This window comes from Trachinotus anak, unplaced genomic scaffold, assembly GCF_046630095.1.
Source record: "Trachinotus anak isolate AG129_WGS33_773 ecotype Australia unplaced genomic scaffold, CSIRO_AGI_Tana_v1 ptg000031l, whole genome shotgun sequence".
Taxonomy (NCBI): Eukaryota; Metazoa; Chordata; class Actinopteri; order Carangiformes; family Carangidae; genus Trachinotus; species Trachinotus anak.
The window spans coordinates 8,077,820-8,100,042 of record NW_027273882.1 but is presented as its reverse complement, the minus strand read 5'-3'; the positions used below and the strand labels follow the sequence as shown (position 1 = coordinate 8,100,042).

The 22,223-nt window shown below is 42.9% G+C and overlaps 2 protein-coding genes across 3 annotated transcripts in view; one reads left to right on the top strand and one right to left on the bottom strand.

Moving 5' to 3' along the window:
* The window catches only part of cnksr3 (cnksr family member 3), a 36,247-nt gene extending 23,830 nt beyond the window's left edge, over positions 1–12,417 (bottom strand). The window contains exon 1 of the mRNA XM_071467666.1: positions 12,158–12,417. Coding sequence (XP_071323767.1) covers positions 12,158–12,209 — 52 coding nt within the window. The 5' untranslated portion in view covers positions 12,210–12,417. The remainder of the gene's footprint in view (positions 1–12,157) is intronic.
* Positions 12,418–14,971: 2,554 nt separating this feature from the next.
* The window catches only part of LOC139612487 (serine/threonine-protein kinase D3-like), a 39,189-nt gene continuing 31,937 nt past the window's right edge, over positions 14,972–22,223 (top strand). The window contains exons 1-2 of one of the 2 annotated variants that reach the window (XM_071468100.1): positions 14,972–15,260; positions 17,351–18,025. In XM_071468100.1, the coding sequence (XP_071324201.1) occupies positions 17,726–18,025 (300 nt within the window). In that variant the 5' untranslated portion in view covers positions 14,972–15,260; positions 17,351–17,725. The remainder of the gene's footprint in view (positions 15,261–17,350; positions 18,026–22,223) is intronic. The other variant, XM_071468101.1, reaches the window with a different exon arrangement.

Genomic DNA, 22,223 nt, shown 5'->3' with positions numbered 1-22,223 from the left:
TGGAAAGACGCCTGGTTACAAACCTCCATGATGTCCCCCCCCCCCCCCCCCCCCAATGAAACACACCCATCACAGCTGCATGATAGAAGGTGTGATGGTGAAAACATATTTCAGACCAAACTCAGTTCACTGTTTGTCAGAGTTGGGTGGCGGTTGGCGAGAGTTTGCGGTCAACAGGAATGTGTTGGTGACAGCCCGGATCACATTACTGACACCCGAAGAGGCTGATAATCTCTGAGCTGCATAGCAGGGTCGGCTAAATGTCACGCGACAGCCAAATCACCTGCTAATGAAAGCACCACGATGCCGGGCCAAGCCTCCCTGCAGAACACGCTGCAGAACACCACCACCTTCACCAGCAAGTCTGAGCCCCTGTTCAGCCTTTACATGTGACTCCTCCTTCAGCACAGGCAGGTAGGATTAAACTGATGGTGTCAGGCGCAAGGTCACAGACGTCAAGAGATCATATTGTTTAGAAAGGCCTGAAATCAAAATGTACTTTTGATTTATAACAGAGGAGACTTGATCCCAGCAGGATTAACCTGAACATATATCATAAACACATTTCATGAGTGGGCACAGCGCCAACACCCAGCGCTGGGTCCAAAGTTCTCATGAGGAATAAACTGTGACATGTCATTAATTTATGTGACAGTTGAGACATTTTCCTCATTCAACATTTCAAACACTGCAGGCAGGTTTTGGCACTCGGCCCAAATTCCCGGAAAGCGGCTTGAAGCGTCTGGCAGACAGCAAGGATGGAGCAGGATCACTGCACTGAACTGCTGAGGGGTTTGTGCCTCTGGCTCCGGAGACGCTTCTCAAGCAGCATGAATAATGGAAGGCTGCAAACTGTGGCCGCTGGCACAGACACTGCCAAAAATATGTAATGAATGTGGTTTGAAGAGAAACGTCTAACAACTGGTTTTTTAATGTACTTTACATATATTTCTGTCATTCTAATGTTGGTCTAACGTATTTTGACATTAAAAATTAAAAAATGCCACCAGTGTATTTAAATTTTGCTGTGCCTTTGCCTTATCCAGTAACAGCCTTGCATTTCTTATTCTTCCAGTCAATACACATTTTACCAGTTAATTTTCTTGAATGTCTTGTTTTTCCTTTTTTGATCCATCTAAAGAATATAGACATTTTTACAGTGTGTACTGAGTCAGGTTCAGATGATGACGTCTTCCACTCACCTTTCCAAACAGGTGAGAGGAAGATGAGGAGAGATCCTGATGCTGGCAGCAGATCAGGACCAAACCATAAATCTACTTGAAGACTCAGAGCTTCATCCATCTCACGCAGTGAAAAACACCAACTAAAGTTTTATTTGAACAGACTCTGGACCCCTTCAAACCGTCAAACCCGATCTTTTCTGCATCTGATGTGATGATTAGGATGTTGTATCAACAGCTCTGCCACATTTATAGGATATAAGTCTGTTGTTACTGTCAACAAATCCCATGAAAAGCCCAAAACCTTCTCTCTAAACGCTCCTTCTGTCTGACCCACTGGTTCCTACTGAAGACAGAAATCTTTAAAAACAATTTTAAAAATGGCTCAGTCATTTTCTAAAGTAGCTGGACGCTGTAGTTTTTTTGCAAACATTACTCAAACTTTAAATTGTGCATTTATTGGGAACTATTTCCAGAGGCGGAGTAATCTACATTTGGTGCCATAGTGAGTATGTGGGGCAGCAGGACAGTGTGTGTGTTCATCGTGATAAACCCAGTAAAAATCTGGATACACAGTGTACTTGTTGATTTATTTGTATTGTTGACCATAAGAAAAGTGCGAAAAGTGTCACCAGACTTATCTTTTAAAGTTATAATCTTTATATTATGAATATAAATATAACAGTTTCAAGAACAACTAAGAAAATGAAGAAAATCACCTCCTGTGTTTCCAAACTCTTGTTCATCAGTTCATCACACTTTCATTCAGAAGCTGAATCATTTCCCACCTTTGGTGTTTTACCACAAATCTTAATCTAATCAGCTCTGAGGTTGCCAACATGGCAGCCTACATCTCTGTGTGTTTTAGTCTGGATCTCAGGCCTTTGCTCCCTGTGAAGCTCTTTGAAACCCGCCTGTTTGTTGACAGAATAAATTTGACTCAACATGAAAGCATGCTGGAGACGGACTATAAGTGCACACACACTCTTCACCTGGACAACTTTCCCACTGTGCTTTTCTTGATAACACTGAGAATATCTTGAGATAAAGCTGATCACAGATTAGTGCCAGTTATTCATGAGCAGCCAGTGAAAGTGTCTCAGGAGCCTTTGTGTTCCGTAGGACTTTAAATGAACCTGTGGAGATGGAGGTTTTGTGGTGGAGGCCCAGTTTCCACAGTTTACTTTAGCCACAGATGTAACAGAAGTTAATTTCTCCGTCTCCGACCAGCCTTGTGTTTGCAGACGACTGTGGACCTCTGCCCTCCTGTCAGTCCGCTGCTGCTGGGAATCTCTCTGTGTACCGACAGACAGGAAGCAGCAGCAGCTCAGGGAGGAAAAGTTTCACTTCTTATTTTAACAGTAAAACCACCAGTTCACCTCAAACCCACACAACACCGTCACTGCTTTAAAGGTTACCTGCTAAAATCTGAAACAACTTCACCAACCACAAACACATTTCACCGACTACAGCTTCATACCAATGTTTCATCAGTATCTGACATCAGCTGATATTCCACCTGCTGAATAATCTGTCATTAATTTGTCTCAGAAATATTTATGTTGTCCCAAAAACCACGTGTGCACTAAAAATGACAATGAACCTGAACTTTACTTGAGGAGTTTTCTGCCTCTACCTTCAAATCACTTCAACTTCTGAGATGCTTCAGTCTTTAGTCCTGGTCACGCAGCATGTTTCAGATCGACACTCAGGTCAGGACACTGAGGGCTGCTCTAAAAGCTTCAGCTTGTGTTTCTTGAACTAGTTCATGGTGGATTTTGAGGTCTGCTGCTGTAGGAGCCAGACTCTTCACTTTCACTTCCTTGACTGAGTGCAGGACATCTGCATTCAGGATTTGCTATCATTTTGTTTTTAATTGAATGATATGAAAAGTATCAGTGCTTTAACATTTGAAGAAAGGTTCATTGTTACTGTCTGTTTGCTGCAGAGGTCGTATTTACTTTTCACTTCAAAAATCTAAACGTACCTCTTGTTGACGTGGTTACCTTTATGGACCGGCCTGTAAATTCCTGGCCTGACAGTAACTTCAAGTATTTACGAGGATGATAAAGTGTGTTAGCCGTCAGTCTCCAGCCCAACACGTGAGGATGTCAGCAAAGAGAGGCGCAGGTGAAACTCCAGCTGCTCATAAACAGTCCAGTTAATCATTTGTCAGAAAGATCAAAACAAACAGACGTACTGCCTCGTTTTACAGAGAGCCGAGGTTCCCACTTAGAGAAGCGGAAGACTGAAGATATCTGCCATGTTCATTAAAGAAGTGACAAAAATCATACTGTGTTACATCATGTTGAACAGTATCACATATTACAGCTACATATACTACTGTGGTTTACTGTCTTTACATGTTTTCATATGTGCATTTCATTTCTCTTGGTGGTAGAGAATTCTCTTTTGTACATTCATTTCTGCTCCGTTTTTGATGCAATAATTCAAACATGTAGAGTTTAATTTCTCATTTCATACAAAATACAGGCTGCACAAGTATTTGAAGCAGGGGAGTCACACCAGCTGTTTCAAACCATTTAACTCCATTTTTAAAAAAGAAAGAACAACACGACATCTTTAGTTCATTTTTTTTAGCGATTTTGTTTCTCTGCCACCAAACGTGGTTTCTTGCTGGGAGCGGGTACTGGTGATTGTCGCTCGGCCACTGTTGTGTTTACAAGACAAGAGGTCAGAATTCGTCCTCTGAGCAGTGCTACGTCTTCAGGGAAGACCGGAGGCTACAGTGAGTCGCTACTGGGCCGGGGCTAGCAGCAGAGGAAAAGACGTGAAAGAGACAAGAGTTCACACTAATGCTGCTTTCCAACGGTGGAGACAGATGTGGGTGAGTAAAGGAATGAAGTTTGATGCTGAACCCACAATGTTTCTTCTAGTCTGGCAAGTAAACAGCTGTTAATGCTAAGCTAATAGCTAAGCTTACAAATAGCTCCTTTAAGGAGGAGAATGTCCTGAGTGAACTCTTCATTGCCTGTTCATTCCAACAAATGGCACGTGTTGTGCTGCTGAAGCACAAAGACGGAGTTCGGACCTGACACTCCCCAACTGGGGGGCAACAAAAGGAATATTTACCCCACCTCCATCACAACAGGACAAGGGTGGGGAGCCGAGAGGAAAAGTGGCAAAAGAGCACTGAGGCTATTCATAGCTTCACTGAGCCTCTGTCAAACCCTACACTATATCTCACACACACACACACACACACACACACACACACACACAACCTTCATCTCATTGGTAGAGAGCACTGGGGGGTTGGGGGGGGGGGGCACTCTGTGAACAAACAGTATTCAAGAGGAAGAAGGATTTCCTTGAACACTGTGCAGATTTGTGCTTAGCAGTCTTATAAAACTAAACAAACAGGAACTGTAGGAGTTCAGAGAAAGCTGTGATCCCACTGGACAGAGCTGAAGCTGCCCAGTTCAACCAGTAACAGCAAGGAACTGGTGCACAGCTATTGGAGTGGATGGTCCACTCAGAAACTGCCAAGATTAAAATGTCTGTTGGAGAAAACAGAGTCAACATGGCTGACAGAGTCTTACCACCAGTGAGGTAAAAATATAAAGTTAGCCCTGATGGTGGCGCCACAGAAAATCCTACGTCGTTGCCTAAATCAAGAGGCCTTTGTCCTCTGAGGTGCAGCCATGTTCAGTCGGTTCCACCTTGTCTGACTTTCAACAGCCTCAGGTAAAGACGAACAGTTGAACAGCCTAACACTGAAGATGTGTTACAGATTTCACAAATATAAATTAGCCAGTCAATGCTATAGAAAATAATCCATTACAAAATGAAAATACAATTTAAAAAATTTACATAAGTGAAGTCCAGCTTTGAATGAGCTATCTGACTATGTAGCAATAGCAAAACCTACAATGTTATGTATATTGACATCGACAATACAAGAGGTTATCATAGGCCTTTCGGCAGCACTTCTTTGACTGGACTGACTGAAGAAAAAAGTGATAGAAGCAGACACAACACTGGTGTTATGTTCCACCTCTGGAGACATTTCTTAGCAAGTAAAGGAAGGAAGTTTGATGCTGAACTCACGTTGACAAGTTATCATGTTTTTTTAGCATTCATCTGTTAGCAACAGCTGAACAATGGGAATTCAGTTACCAGCTTTAGAGGTTTCATCCTGTTAGCTGAAGAGTTGGAGAAATGTTGACCTGATGGTGGAGCTGAATGAAAATATAGGCGATCACCAAACTCATCACAAACAGAAGATATTTATCCACCGACTTCTCCATCCAAAAGGTCGTCAAGATGTTTTGATCAGGACCACAGGGGTGGACAGACTCACGCTGCCATAGAGTTACACAGAACAAAATGACAGTTATTTATTTATGGGAAACCAGCATCCTACTGTTACAGCTATAATCACTATATTCTGTTATATCATGAGAACCAGTCCTGCAAGTTTGAATCATTCAGTTTCTTTATGACGTTGAAGCTGCTGCAGCAGTTCTGACGCAGGACAAACAAATCCCCCAATCTGCTTTACTAAGATCCAATAATCAGGTGTTACATGAATCATGATCATAATGCTCACTAATACAGCACAGAACCCACTACCACTGACTCACATTACAGAAGCTTGAGAACATTTTATTTTGACCAGCAGGCTCCTCAGTCATCACAAATACTATCGGAACAATAATTCCTCTTTCACCTTTATAGCAGTAACATTTTGCACATTGTTCCTCTTTTCAGTTTTTCAGAAAAATAAACCAATTGAAGACATTATTTTAGGCTCTGTACATTTGTGTTGGGTGTTTTGACAACAATACATAAATCACCATCACTACACATCAAAGAAAAGCATAACTAGTTTAATTAATTGTTGGCATTTCTGCTTGAGAAATCAGTTCACCGATTAATCAACTATCATGACAGTCACAGATTCAAATGTCTGACTCTACATGAGTCCTGTGTGAACGTGGCTTTAAACACTCTCACTTCTTAACGACAACAAAGTTGCTCACAAATGGGGAAAAAAGGCAGGAAGAGGCACTCAGTGGAGGGAATCTGGTCGTTTCCTCTGATTCACCAGTGAACTCACTTCAACTGATAAGACAAACGCTGGGTGGGACACCAACAGCAAGGAACAAAAAAAACAAAAAAAAACACCTTGGAGGAACGCAGTGGCTGAGAAGGAGCATGAGACTGTACAACTGAGTTCAGGAAGAAGGTGCAGACCCAGAAGTCACTCTGAAGGTAACTGTGAAAGATCCTGCTCCAGAGACGCCTCGATTTATTTACACAGTGTCTACAAAGTTATGCTGGACCTCACTGTTCTTATGGCTGAACGTGAGGAAATGAAATCCAGTTATAGCAGCAGGTCAGTGCCTGTGTTCAATGAGTATATGGGTGGAATGTTGAAGTGTCTGAATACTTTTGGCCACATCTGTATTACAGCCATCAAAATACTGTCTTAAGCCAAAGTCTCCCCTAATAGTGTTTCTATGATGCTGTGAAATTTTACTATTCATGTTTCTGATGGGATTTCAACCTCCAACCCTGATGGCATTAGTGCCTTGCTCTGCCTGTTGGACTACATCAGGCTGTGAGACAGGTTTTCCTCCCACTCAACAAACAACCAGCCGTCATACTGTGGATCTGATGGGAACTCCTCAGCTCTTATCTCGTCTTCAGCGTGTAAGACAGGATGAGAGTTCAGACACACGCCTGTCCTGTTGGTGACAGGTGGATACAGGAGAGGAGGCGCCATTGTCATGTGATTGTCAGGAGCTGGTCCATTGGGTCATGATAGGAAACACGATTCTGTTTGTCTCCTGTATTAATGTGAGGAAGGTCTCCTCATCATGGCTCCATACAGATCTGATGTTTTCATCTCTTCACTGATTCACTCTCTTCATGTGCATCGTGATTTATTCTCCAAGTCTGTTTCCACTGAAAAACGTTGCATTTTGTTTTTATCTAAAAATCAACTTTGCACATCAGTCAACTGTATATTGTTTTTAGAATTCTGTGCTTCTACATCTTCTAGAGGCAAGTTAAAAAAACCTATGGATGGAAATGCACCAACTGTCTCACTGCAGGGATTCAGTCAGTCACTGGTGATATGATTGGCTCAGGTGTTTTTTGACTGGAGGCTGCAGCCTGTGCCTCTGAATACATTTCATGTTGGGATTTTAATGAAGCCCTTGACCGAAACACTCCATGTTCAATAATCATTGATCCCTGCTTTGCAAATAAATAAACAAGCTCTTTGGCATCTGGCAACTTTTTAACTATTACTGAGTGTGAATAAAAATGAACCAAATGAATGTTAACTTTCCCAAATCACTAATCCAAAAGGAAACATGCTCGAGATGTAATCATACTCTTCACATGATAAAATATTTTACACAGGTAATGATGGGGCGGTTCAGTAAAGAGACTGGATTATTAACTTCAGCTGTGTGGGCCTTTTTTACAGCTAAATGAAAGCATATGATTCTACAACACTAATTAAAATATGTTTCTCAGTCTCCCAGACCCGTGACCTTCCTTCCCTCATCTCAAATATAAGAAAGACCAGGCAGGAAGGTCTTTGTTGGATAAAATTCTTCAAACTGAAAGCACAATGACGCTGAGTTCTGGCCACTTGCCACGACTCTCCAACATTTTCAAAGATGAAATACGTTTATTTTGGCAAAACCACATCAGTAGGGAGGAACCGGAGGGTCAAAGAGTCAAAGTACATGAAAACAATCTGATTTACAAACTTTGGACTTTGAACTGTCAGATTTCTGTAAAGTGGAAATCAACAGTCTGTTGGAGTTGAGAGAAGCCTGAGAGAGGAGATGTAAAACTACACTGAGACGGTTTTTGGTTCTTAAAAACAGATAAAACCAAAAAGTGCATAATATACCTTTAGCATTGTGAGAGTTTCATCATTTTCTGGTGGACTTCTGCACAGCCACTAAACTTATTCTATTTAACTAGATTAATCTCCAAATGTCTTTCTTTGTCAAAACAACAGACCCAAACCCAAAGATATTCAGTTTATTATCACAAGACAATAAGCCTGATATATCAGCCAACAACCAACAACAAAACCCCATTAATATTGTATCTGATCTATAGAACAATATATATCTCCCAATTCTCACACAACAATCCAACTACAATATCTAGAAAATTCAGTTCGATGAAGAAATTCCAGCTCAGGGTTTTTCCAGTAAACGGGTAACGTCTTCGATTCTCCCTGCTCATATATTTGATTTATTTCCTCACACTCCTTCATGAGGGGAACTGGATGTGTCACTTTATTTTCCAGCCTCCTGTACCAGCCTGTCATCATTTACGCTGCCATGTGCGACTGCACCTGCCGGGCAGGCACAGTGGTATGTAGATGTGTCTCAACACGCTGATGTATGTGTTTACCTCGGAGCTACAGCTGTCTGATCAGTTTGCTCCAGTTACTCGGGGTGATTAAAAACAGCCTCAGAGAGATTCTCACTGATCTGACAGCTACTCTGTGAACTGTTTGTCCCGCCTCAGATGATGTCAATCATCAATACTTTTTGAGTGTGGACCAAAATATGTCCAGAATATTACGCACCAAAAACTGTCAGGCATTTAAAGGTGGCATCAAATGCTTCTTTGCAAAGACGTCTTCACTAGATTCTTTGTCCTGTTGGCTTATTATTTAGATTTAAAAACACCATTTCTTTCCTTGTACGGCTGCATCAAGACAACATTAAACACTAATGTCCATGCATCCATCAGATACACCACTGGAGCCAACCCCACCTGACACTGGGCCAGGGCGGGGTACACCTTGGACAGGTCGCCAGTCCAGCACCACCAACAACAAGGATTACTCCAGGATGTTTTTGACTGTGCTCCAGCCTGTAGGCGGTGTTTCTGGTGTTTGTGTCCAGCTGGAGCGGCTCAGTGACAGCCTGCCTGTGGGAACCAACTCCAGATCAAACAAAAGGATTTTAACACGACTGACTGAGCCTGCCATGAAAAGAACCTGTTGCTGGAGTCATACGATGCGAGTAAACACACACACACACACACACACACACACACACACACACACACACACACACACCCTGACTGCCTACAGCCAGAGGCAGCAATCCACTCTGCAGTTAGACTGTAAATACTACAGTAGGATCTGGATCAATGACATTTTAGATATAAAAAGAAATTAGCCTCAAGTCTGCAACAACATCTGTCTCCTCACACTGTCTCACATGTCTTGTATCTTAGCATGTACAACTTCCACTGTCACATAATGAGCACACTTGATGCTCAGCTCGTTCTGACCGAAACAGCGGCGTAATACAGTAAACCCCCTAGGTGCACTTGTGCATAGGAATACTGAGAAAATGTAGTGCCAAAGGAAAAGGCTGTTTGACAGCGAGATAATAACCCCGACTATCACTTGATTCTCTAACCACAGTTGCTCTTTGCTCATATTCTGACATATGATTTTGGAGCCAAGTGTTGCAACAAAGTGAGAGCTGTCATGAAGCAACAACGATGAGGTGTTTTCAGTTTGATTTGTGTTGTAGTGAAAACTGTTAAGTGCTGACAGGTAGCCCCGGCTGTCTGATCAGGTGTAATCATTCTCTAACCGCAGATCTCCTGTGTGTGTTGTTAAAGAGGTAGAGAACAAACTTAATTGAGCCACAACACAAATCGAGGCCATGTGACTGACCCCAGTGTGTTTGTCTTTCTTTCATACAGGACAAAAGTCTGACAGTCAGATCCGTTGTAACGGCACCACCACCACAGTGACCTTCTGACCCTCCACACGGCAGGAGGTCCACCTTTGTGAAGAGCTGTTGTTGTCTAGGTCTTTATACACGCAGCTCCACATTGTCTCTGCTGCTAAAGGACATGTGTATTGGTTTGCTGTTGAGCTGAATAGACGCTCACTTTCTCACAACAGTAAATTCAGCTCGTACACAGACTGACTCATGGGGCACTTAAGAAGCTGGAACTCCCAGCTGTTGAAGAAACATCAGACAAAAATTAAAGTATGGGGCCTTTGACACCTGTAACAATTTATACAACTACAAAATAACCTACTCTCAGTTTAGTGGCATGTTCAATATCTTCAAAAAAAAAAAAAAAAAAAAAAAGCAGCTATTATTTTTAAGATGAATATAATATAAGATGAAGATGGAGCATAATCAAAAAATCATAAAACTCAAATCTCAAAATATAAAACAATTATCACACAAGAGACAAACTGTGGCTTCACACCGCAACACGTATGATTCTCCTCCTGCTGCCCCTGCCTGTCCAAACTTCCTGGTAATTAAAAACTGATCCTTATCAAACCACAATTATGGACCCAATTATCATTTTATGGCCAATCTTAACTGGACAGGCCTGTTTATTGCTTAATGACACGCTGTAATGAATATGAATACTTGGCTGAGAGCTGCTGCTGAATGTGTGTGTACATGATCTAAATCTCATCCAGCTGACACTGAAAAACAAAACCAAGCTTTTTACCATCATCTGTGCAGCTGCACTGAGAGTAGAATATGACAGTAAAAAAAAGGTAAACCCTGGTATAGTCATGGAGGTTTTCTTTATCAAACAGTCTGTCAACTGTCAGGCTAGTACTGAGTCAACACACACACACACACACACAGAGAGAGAGAACAAGCCTGACTAACCTGGACCATTATTTCATACTGTCCACTGTGACTCAGGCTCAGTTACATGCTGAACTGCTGCCAAAGAACCAAGCAAAGGCTGAGCTGATTATGGGTAATGGACTTAAATACAGAAAACTGTGGCGAATCCAAAGCCGGCACTGAATGTTTGATCTGATTTGTAATCTGATCTACTTTGGTCAGTTCTAGAATATTTCTTTTAAGATAAGTACTTGCACAATTACTTGTGTTCAAACATTTAACATTTAAGAAATTTGGCTTCTTCCATTGAAAGAACAGTTTTATAATTCAACTCATTCATATTTCTCAAAGTAAAGCACTGATATAGTTAACGTATGACTGATACTGTTTTGGCACCTGCTTGTGTCAGGCTTCCCAGAGGACACCCAGCCCTAAAGCTGTTTTTAAAACAGCACAATTGATGAACCACATTTAAAATAAATGTGCTGCACCACCAAACACAACACAACACAACACAACACAACACAACACAACCTGCTTCAAGTCCAAAACTGACCGGAAGGTCTCTCAGTTCAGGAACTAACACTGGACAGTGAGCCTGTACTGAAGATGAAGATGAAGATGAAGATGAAGATTAAAATGGAAGATGAAGATTAAAATGGAAGATGAAGATGAAGATGGAAGATGAAGAGGAAGATGGAAGATGAAGATGAAGATGAAGATGAAGATGAAGATGAAGACAGCCTTTCAGTTATTATCAGTGACTGACTGTAATGTAAACCCCACAAAATACAGCAATTTGTACGAAACCCTGACAAATTATATCTCATTTGACAACGCAATCGTTTACTTCTTTAAAATGATGCTGGTCTTTGCTGTAATTTGAGCCTGGGAAGGCTCATGTTATCATCAAACCTGTGGCTTAACCACCCGTTCACTTTTCAGTTCATTCTTTAGTTGTTTGGTTTGTGAAACAATAAAAAATAAATAGTGAAAACAGAGAAATTTCCCAGATGTATTTGACCAATCACCTAAAGTATTTAATTCTCTACAACATGAGGCTGGAAAAGTGCAAATCCTCTCAGTGGAGAAGCTAAAACCATCGACCACCTTAAAAACTGACGATTATTCATTAGAAACACAGCGGCCGGTCTCGGTCGATTAACCGATCCTTCCGCGCTTATTTACTACCTTGGACCAGAAGTGCTCCACAGTACAAAGTGCTGAATGGAAAAACTTTCCCCCCGAAACAAAACCGGCAGCGGAGGTGCATTTCGTCAGGTATTAGCATTAAGCTAGCAGCTGAGGACCGTTAGCTCCCCGCGGTACCGGCGGGCTCACCTCTCATCCACTCCAGCACCTGCTGCGGGGTCCATCTACTCACAGCCTCCATTTCTCCGACCGGCTTTTCTCCGGGGTTTGTTTAATTTTTGTTATCTCGCCTGTCCCGATCACCGGATTCAGCCGTTAACGACGCATGACCGGGTGGTGCCGCCGCCAGAGGAGGTCCGGTCCCCGCAGCCGCCGCTCTCTGGCCGCCGCCTCCGGACCGAACTTTATAAGCAGCGGAGGCCGAGCCGCGCTGGGGCCGGTGTCGGGTTACTACAGCGCTGACCACGCCCCTCCGCCTCCTCGCCTCCAATCATGTGAGAGGGTTTTGATGTTGCCTTCAGGTGCTGTGGGAAAGACCAGCCGCGGTGAGAGCTCTCTGACGGTCAGAAGCGATACAGCTGCGTTGAAGATGTTGGGTGATTCACGTGTCGTTGGTTTCTGTGAAAAGTAGTGAATACAACCCATACACTGTCAAAATAATAGTACAAATAAAATAAATAAAATAATAGTACAACCCATACACTGTCAAAATTTCAAGGTTTTACTATTTGTTTCACGATGTCAAAATAGAAAAACATTTAACAGTAGGCTAACTGGGCCATGTGCAAAAGTTTGGGTACCCAACTGAATCAGTAAGATTATCACATTAACAGTGTTTCCCCTGGTCTCTAATCAGATCTTTCTTCTTCTGCTCCACAGCCGCTCAGTCATGTGCGCTGGGTGTTGGCTTGTTCAGCTTTTTTAGGGTCTGCGGACGTTTCCCATGGGAAGAGCACATCTGACTCTGCTCACAGGGAGAGCTACTCACTGTAAGAACATAACACAGAGGGAGAGCCGGCCCAAATTCAAACTGAGCCTTGGTGAAATCTCAGCGCTCTCCCTGGGTGTGAGGGGCTGTAAAACTCTGGGAACCTCCGTCCTGGAGATCAGTCTTCATTAGGCTCCATAATCTGAAAGTGTTGGACAGAACAAATGTCCTTATAGTGGCATTAGATGAAACGGTTGAGTAAGTAAAACATAACCGTAATCAGAATGATTTAACCGAACTTTAAACACTATACACTAAAGGCAACTAAAAAACTATTTTCATAATTTCACACAACATTCCTTATACATAGACTTTTGAGTGTATAGCTTTATATTGTATATAGTCGGCTACTTACTACTTTCACTTATGAGTTTATCTTCTACTTTATAAACCGTATCAATACCTGTTATCAAGTAAAATATTCAGTGGTGTTGCATTATAAAACTGTAGCATTACTCATCATCATACTCTGTTATGTGCATGTGGAACCTTTGCAGCAACTAGCAGGCTATGCAGTAGCAAGTCATAGCATTCAAAGAATTCATCATGTCATTTTTGGATGTCTGACAGCACCTGAATGCATCGTTGTTTTTTGGGCGTGGCTTCCAACTGTTGTTTCTTATTAGAATTTGATGCAAGATTGGGAAGGGCCTTTAAAATCTTTATCTACAGTGGCAGATGAAGATGGAAGGTGTGTATGGTTTGTTTACAGACTAAACTCATCTGTACATGGAAGGACTTTTATATGCAATGGACTGTTTTAAAAGAAGTGCTGTTACTTGACTTCCTCAATACTTCCTCCAGCACTGATTAAAAGGTGTCATTAATGTCTTTCCACCAAATGACACAAACTTCAGCAAATGAAATGATTTCCTGATATGAATCGACCCTGCAGCTGTGATTCTGCATGCGTCCATTACAGCTGATTCTTTGAGAAACATCGCCCTCCTTTGACGCGACACAGTAAAAACAGGTTTGACACTCGTGTCCCAGGGATGGAAAACCACACAAAGGAACGACTGTGTTCTTGTATACGATTGCACTCACCATAAAATACAAAACAAGTATTTATATAAAGCCAGGTTCATTTTATTTTCTTCGCTGATTTTATAACTAGCAACTTATTGTTTGCTCACTTTAAATGTCTGTGTTTCCTTTCAGTTCACTTCAGTTTTACTGCTTATTTTTGCAGTAGCAGGGGCCCCATATTGACCCCAGCTACATATGGACACTTCATTATTTCCTCAGACCCTCAGAAACCAACAATAACTGGCAACAATTATAATAATTGATTAATCATCCCCTCAAATTTCAGTTTTCCATGTCTTATAATAATAAACTTTGGGTTGTTGCCTGTCAGACAAAACAGGCAAATTCAATATGTTAAATGTTGATATATTGTTTTTCACTATTTTCTGACATTTCATGCACTGAACAATCATCGTCATTCATGACAATTTGATAAAACACAACTTAACAACAAATTAACTCAATCGAAATTAAAACAGATATTTTAAAATCACAGGATCCTTCTCCAGGACAGGAGCCACATGTTGGAGGGACCCAACATAGCTGATATTCCTCTTAATGAAAATGACAAGCCTGCAGTTAATCACGCTGTGTGGCTCCAGACCATGCGGCCTGAGCCTGGGCCTGTCGCTCAGGTGCTCATCCAGCCCGGTGCTGAGGGAGTGGTGTTTGCACCGGGAGATGGAGCCACAGGTTCATGTGATTAAAAGGAGCTGAAACAGGAACAACACAAAGATTGTGTATAGATAGATGTATCACTCTGAGGTGTAAAAATGTCAAAACTTTTATTTATCAAAACAGTTTGTAACCTGACTCCCATTTTGCATTTTCAACACAAACAAGAAACTGCAATTTCTGAGGAAATCCCGAGGCGGATAAGTGTTTAATCAGTAATTAGCACATTGACTCTAAGTTTATAACTGATGTCATGCTTTCGTTTTCTCTCTTTACAAGTTCAGTCGCTGTTTTTCAGTGCAGCTGACTTATTCCATGTGGTCGCAGAGGCGCCAGTTGTCTGGTCCCTGGAAATCCCGTCAGAGTGGGACCTCCCGCCGTCGCTCCTCCCCGGTCAGAGCTCGTCTCTGATCCGCATGAAGCTGCAGCCGCTCGGCCGCAGACACGTCTGGAGACGCGGCGGAGAGGACGGCGATCTCCCGGGACTGTCTCTCACTCCCAGACCCGGAGGACCGAGCGCAGGGGACGACCCGGGACTGCTGGGCTGCTGAGGGGGTCGAGCCCACACTTTCCTTCTGGTTCCAGCCGCCCTGTTCTCAGGTACTCACCTTAACTTCTGTCTTCTTCTGTGTGAAAACAGAACAGCCTGTTGCCTCATGTGCAAACTTACTCACGGTCAGTGCAGTATCTCCATTATCAGAGAAAATCCAGATGTGATCATGCAGATACAGATGTGGAAAATGAACTCAGTGTTTACTGTTATCAGTGGTGGTGGTGTTATTGTCAAACTCAGGTGAGCAACAAGAGAAGCATGAAAACAACGATATACTTTTCCTGTAGTGTAACCTCACAGGGGGAAAAGTCACATGTGTTTTCATATAATGACTCAAATGGATTTTAACACGTGTTATTGAATTAAATCTAATTTCTTCAATTTAAAGTGTAGTTTAGTTTATTACATTTATTTATCATTGGTACAAAACCATCAGAGAAGATATTTTCTTCTAAAGCTGCGGTCCCCGGGCAGCTAGACAAACAGCCCAGTAACACAGGCAAACTGATGCATTACAACAAATAAGAGCTCATAATCAATAAGTACAACAGTGTTTTCAATCACAGAGCGAAGGATGCATGAAAAAACACATTCATCACACCCACAATATGAAATATTAGGTGGGAGGGCCCAGGTAAGATCAGACCTGCTGTAATCTGTTTAATATATAACATCCCTGTTGTTGAGGGCAAGATATTTACATATTTTTGTAATCGGGTTGACCTGAGCTTTTAATCAGTTGTCAGCAGATGTTTTGCAGCTGTTTCAGAAATAGAAAAATAACCATGGTGTCTTGCAGAGTTGCAGTCTCTCAGTGGAGCGGTGAGCTCTGCACCATTTCAAATGACACTATGCTATGATGTGATGTCATTTCTTACAGAAATATAGAATCAATATCGTATGTTGAATTCATCCCAATAAATGACCTCTGTAAATCCTCATTGTAGAGCAGGACCTACTGATATTTGAGCTTCAGTATGTCTGAGCCTTCGCTGTGGTGCTGCCATGTCTGTCTGTGGTTTGAAATTCTAGAAACATTGAAGTTCCTTCACCAGAATCCTGTTGAACACAGGGTAAAAACATGTTTTGGCTTCGGGCTGGGTGATATTTTAATATAAATCTGTAAGATTTTTTATTTTTTTTATTCTTAAAACAAAAGAAACTGGGGTCAATGGAGTACATGTATCTCCTTTAGGTCTCTGACTGTACATTAAGTGTCAAGAAGAAGTGAGTGAAGCTTTTGGAATTATCTTATTAAAATTATCTTATTCTATGTACAAATTTGCTCAAAATTTTCAAGTTACATTAAAACACAAACACAATCTAATTGAAGTAATAACACACACATCACTGTGCTGTTCTTGCCCGTAATGAACACATGATTTAAACATTCACAGCGTGGACTGGAAAATCTATATGAACCCCTCGGCTAATGGCATAAAAAAAAGCTAATTGGAGCCAGGAGGTATCAAACCTGCAGCACTAGCACTATGTGTGGTGTAAACAGGACTCTGCACATCAACATGAAAACATCATCCCAAAGGTGAAGCAGGGTGGAGGAAGCATCATGATCCGGGGCTCTGCGGCCTCTGGGCAGTTTATCATCCACCTTCTGGAGTGGTCCAGTCAGAGCCCGGGCCTTAGTCCAGTAAAGTTCTCTTACATTTTCCACCAGCACTGTGAATGTTTAATGTCTGTGTTCAATAAAAACACAAAATGTGATAAATGATTGATCGTTATTAACTTAGCTGAAGATCAAATCACATTTTATCACCAATCAATGCAGGAAACCAGCTCATTTAAAAGGTTCACATGCGTTTTCTTGCCATTGTGTCGACTCCAGAAAGTGTTTCCCAGCTTGTACAGAGGAGAACCAAGAACGCAAGTTACAGCTACATGAATATATACAGTCCACGACAACTGCATGTATGAAAATACACCTCAACACAAAGCAAAGACATAAAGATATTCAACAGAACTAATGCTTCCAGCTGACTGTGCCCCCACCCTCCCTCTTATATACTGAGGTTTTGGACTGAGCTGAATTTCTGTTACAGCTAAAAGCTACTCTACAAACTTAACAGAGAGAGATGAACCTGAGGGAATGATTTTAATGTGTTGTCTTTATTCTCCGCAGATGCTCCCAGTGACAAGAGAATCCACAGATCTGCTGTATTTCGTGGTGGTTTTCCCGCCTCTGCTGCTCACAACATGATCAAGAGTTTCAACCACCAGGAGGCCTGAGGATTTAACAGAACTCTGTACGGCTGAATTCCCCAGGATCAACAACCTTTATTTTCTGGTTCATTTCTACCTCAGAGATGCCCGGCGGCGGGAGGAAACTTTCCTTGCAGGATTTTATTTGTGATAAATGTGAATCAGGACAAACGAGGGGGCAGAAAACGCTCGGCTGACGAATAAACCCGAGCAGTTGGACACTTTGGTTTTTTTTTGGATGTCGTTCACCTGCGAGACCTTTCTCCTGCCGGGACGACGTCACAGATAGCAGCCAATGTCAGCCGACAACAGCCCGCCGCCGCCCCCGCAGGCCTCAGTGCGGTCTTTCCCCGTCCTCCCTCAGCATGTGGCCCCGCCCACTCCGTCGCCATCACCCAGCCCACCCGCCACCCTCTGCAGCCGGCTGTCTGACGGCAGCCTGACGTGCCCCAGCCCCACAAACTCGCGGGGGTCCATCCATGGCGTCTCCTTCCTGCTCCAGATTGGACTCACCAGGGAGACGGTCACCCTCGACCCCGGAGACCACTCGCTGTCTGCTGTCAGGGAGCTGGTCTGCTCCGTCGTGGACCACAAGGTGAACTATCTTGGCTTCTGACTGTAGGGGCTAGAAACGTGTTTCCACTGTGAGATTTTCTTGTTCTCTCTCAAGTTTTCAGTTTTTTTTTTGCCCAAAATGAGAAAAATAAATTGGAGCCGTTTTCTTGTCATTATGAGAAAAAATTGTTACCTCAGGGAGGAAAAACAAAAGCGCATGCTAATGGGATAATAAGTTAAAATGTGATGTGCCACCCAGCTAGTAAGCTAACGGCTGTCTTCCTCTGTTTTTGCCTCCCTGCTCTTAGTTCCCTCAAAGTTTTTTACATTTGACAGTTTTCACAGAAGATCTCTCAATGAAAGAAAGAAGATCCTGCACAACATAACGTTTCAGTCTGAAACGTTCTTGGTCCGAAATGTTATCGGTCCGTTTCGGTGCGAAACTTTATGATGATTAATAAATTGTGCTGCTGAGCAAGAGCAGTGTGCGGGATCTTCTACATTTCACAGTTCACCAAAGTAAAAGTTGTGTTTTTTTGGTTATTTTTCAGCCATGCAAGTGAATCCCAAGTGATTGTGGTGACGCCATTAGAATTAAATTATTTCTTTAAAGGAGCTGTTTGTAAGTTTTGCTATTGCTACGTAGCCAGTGTTAGCATTCACATGTTTGCTTACCGGTCCTGCCCAGAGCTTCAGTCATTGTTGCGTTTACAAGAGGTTATGATTTGTCCTCTAAGCAGCTACTTCTTCAGGGCAGACTGAACACTACACTGACTCGGTATCGGAAAGTGATGAGACTGTCCGACTGAGCTGGAGCTAGCTGGTTAGCATGCTAACTTCAGAACAAAAAAAGAAGTGACGGAAATAAAAGTAAAACAAGATGGTTACCTCCACCTCTGGAGACAGCTGTTGGTGAGTTAAGGTGTAATGTTTCTTCTGGACTGTTAAGTAAACAGCTGTTAATGCTAACGTTAGCTATGTAGCAATAGCAGAACAGACATAGCTGCTTTAAATGGTGGTCTGACTGGGCGGTGGCTACAAGGAGACGCCCCCAGTTTATGGTTTGTGGTAAACTAACAGAGACAAACACGTTGGTATAATCAACTGGGGGAAGAAACCGTTTGTTGTTGGTACACAATACCTCAAAAACAACACACACTAGAAACTTTCTATCTTTCTATCCAGTTCTGTGTTTTTCATACACGCTCTCACAGTCTGTGTTGGACAGAGTCTCCGTCATGTCAGAGCTGATGTAGTTCAGGCATCCGCCCTCGGCTCGGCATTATCTCCTTACCATCTACTGGTTTTACCGCTCACGCTGAACACACCAGCTGTGTTTACCACACTAAATGCATTTCTCAGCGTGCAAACACACACACACACACACACATGCGCGCGCTCTCTGCAGTAATGGTTTCACCTGTTTTGCAGGGCGGTGACGGGTAGAGGATGATGCTCTCATTTGAACTTTCCCAGCCTGTTATTCATTCAGTGTTTGGCTGTTTGATGGATTCATTAATTGATTGGTTGATTGAGTCAGTGGTTTTTTTTTGTTGTTGTTTTATTTTTTGTTTTTGCCGTCACACACTTTCCCTTGTTGTCTCTCGTCCCTCCGTGTTCTCAGGCCCGGCAGAGGAAGGGTCTCCTCACAGGGAATGTCACTTCCTTGTCGTTGTTGCTGCGTCAGCGCTCTGTGTTTCCTCTTTAACAGCTGTGTGTTGTTGCAGAAGCAGCAGGGTGGTCCGTGTTTTTTGCCTCAGTGCTGCTGATTGTTCTCACGGTGCACTGCGTAATTTCACTTCCTCTAAAATTATTCTGCATGGAAATGACCGCGCCATTAAGAAAAAGTTCACATGGTTTGGAGACATTTTAGCCACTAATGACAGGACGCTCAATCCTGGCTTATCTCAAGATCCTCACCACAAAACCGAGCACACCTGGTCAGTATCACTAAAATCAGTGACAAATCATCTCCATTTAAAGCTCCACCCAGTCTACAGGTAGATGTCCATGTGTTTGTGATTATAAAGCAGGTCTAGGTTCTATATTAATACTGTGAAAGTATCAAAGCCTCAGTCCACAGAGAAATGCACACAGCCTGTATTCAGACACTGAGCCTTAAAACCAGCCGTCAGGACTTCTGGAACTTTGTGATGTCACAACAAAGCAGGTGACAGGTGACAGAGAGGAGATGTTAAACTACCAGAAAAGTGTAAAATATTGGACCTTTAATACAGTTTCATTTGTTTTTAGACTAAGTGCAGGAAGGCAGAGGTCATATGAATAATTAAACCATAAAAAAGATCCATATTTAAGAACCAACTCTTATTTTCTAAGATTTTGTATGTCAGGGTTTGTTGTTGGCACTGAGGGTAACAGTCCAGCTTCTCTTTGCTGTTGTTTGTTTCACTACCTTCCAATCTAAAATACTCCATAGGTTTTCGATCTGATTTAAGTCAGGGACGCACTCAGCCAGGTGATAGTTTTCACTTTTTCCTTCTTTACAAGCTCTTGTGTGATTTTACAGTGTGTTTGGGATCATTGTCATGTTGAAAAGTTCCTCTCCTGCCTGCATTAATAGCACTGTCTGTAAATGTCATGTCCCCTGCACCTGCTGCACTGCATCAGCAGACTCCTGCTTGTGTCTTCTCGGTCACTGCTTCGCTTTGTGCAGTGATGGAGGATGTGTGGACACGGTTTGACACGGGGACGTTAGGCAGAGTAAATGTAAATGTCACAGCTACCTGCTAACTTTTCCTCACTGACTCAAAGCCTGAGGCAGAAGTTGCAGCAGGAGCTGGCAGTGTGGGGACACGGTGGGAGCAGACTCCAGGTCGTTCCCACAGAACAACACGATCACTGGACTCTTCTCTTTCCTCCCTTTGTGTCCACATCATGAGGCTGCGAGCTCCGTCTGAGGGTGGATGATCGTCAGCGTCAGCTCTGATGTACTGCCGTTATGTCACCTCTCTGCTGTGTGTGTGTGTGTGTGTGTGTGTGTTGTAGGAGGAGGGGGGAGGTGTTAGGGAAGTATGGAAGTTCCCCTTTCCTTGTGGTCACTACACTGACCACACACATAGAAAACTCTACTCAGTGTTTCGAAAGCAGCTGTGCCTCGTGGCTCTTTTAGCTCACAGCGTTGGTTTTACGGCACATTTACTGCTGAGGTTCAGTCTCGCTGCTGAATCTGAGCCAGCTGGTGATAACAAGCACGATATGTCAGGATCTTGAATCTTATTTTTGCTGTGTCAGCACATCAGACTCAATATGATCTGTTTTCTGTGAGCTTTTTCTTTTCTTCAGCCCCTTTTCCACCGGTGCCAGGTGGTGTGGGTGTTCTTGTCTCTGCTGCCTCACCTGGGCTGCAGCAGCAGGTGACTCACACTCAGAGACACACTGCTGCTCAGAGCTTTGATTATCTGATCGTCAGCATCCGCCTTTTCCAGTGATTAGCTTCAAATACTGCAGTTTAAGGTTTTCACGTTCCGACCAGAAAGTCAGAACGAGTGGAAGAGACACTGCACTGAAGTTACAGAGGCGCAGACTTAGATAAACTTCAGTAAAGTGAGACTAAGACCTGTTTGTTGTGAAGACACGTTGGATCCAGAGCCACAAGTTTGAACCTCTTCTGTGTGACCAGCTGTTTGCTCTGTACAGACAGAGCCAGGAGACTTTCAGACCATGTGGCCGAGTCCAGTTCAGACCAGAACAGACCTGACGTAGCTGTACCGGGGCCACGGCGTCCCACAGGTGGGAAGTGACAGTGATCATGGGACCCGGGCCCCTGAACCTTCATTTACAACAGAAAGAAAAGCTGCATCTCTCTCTCAGAGTAAGGGACCCGTGTCCTCCTCTCTGCTGTTTCCATGGTTACCAAGGCCGGGTGGTGGTTCAGGTAGAGAAAAGAGAGAGAGAGAGAGAGAGATGTAAGTGTATTTTAATGGTCGCTCGACCCACCTACAGAGCTTTTAAATACTGTGGTGGTGTCGTCCGGAAACCTCGTAACTCCAGCTGAGATCATTCTGATGCTTTTACTGATGGAGTTCAGCCTGACATCTGTGCTTCCACTTTTTTATGATTTCTTTTTTCCTTGTTTTGTTTACGTCTCTAGTTTTTCCTTAATGCTGAAGACAAACTGTTTTTGTCAGTTTGACATTTCCAAGGTTCAGATGAAACCTTCTGAGTTCGAGTGTAAAAGACGGAGGCTGAGTTGAGGTTGTTTCCTCTGAATAACTGAA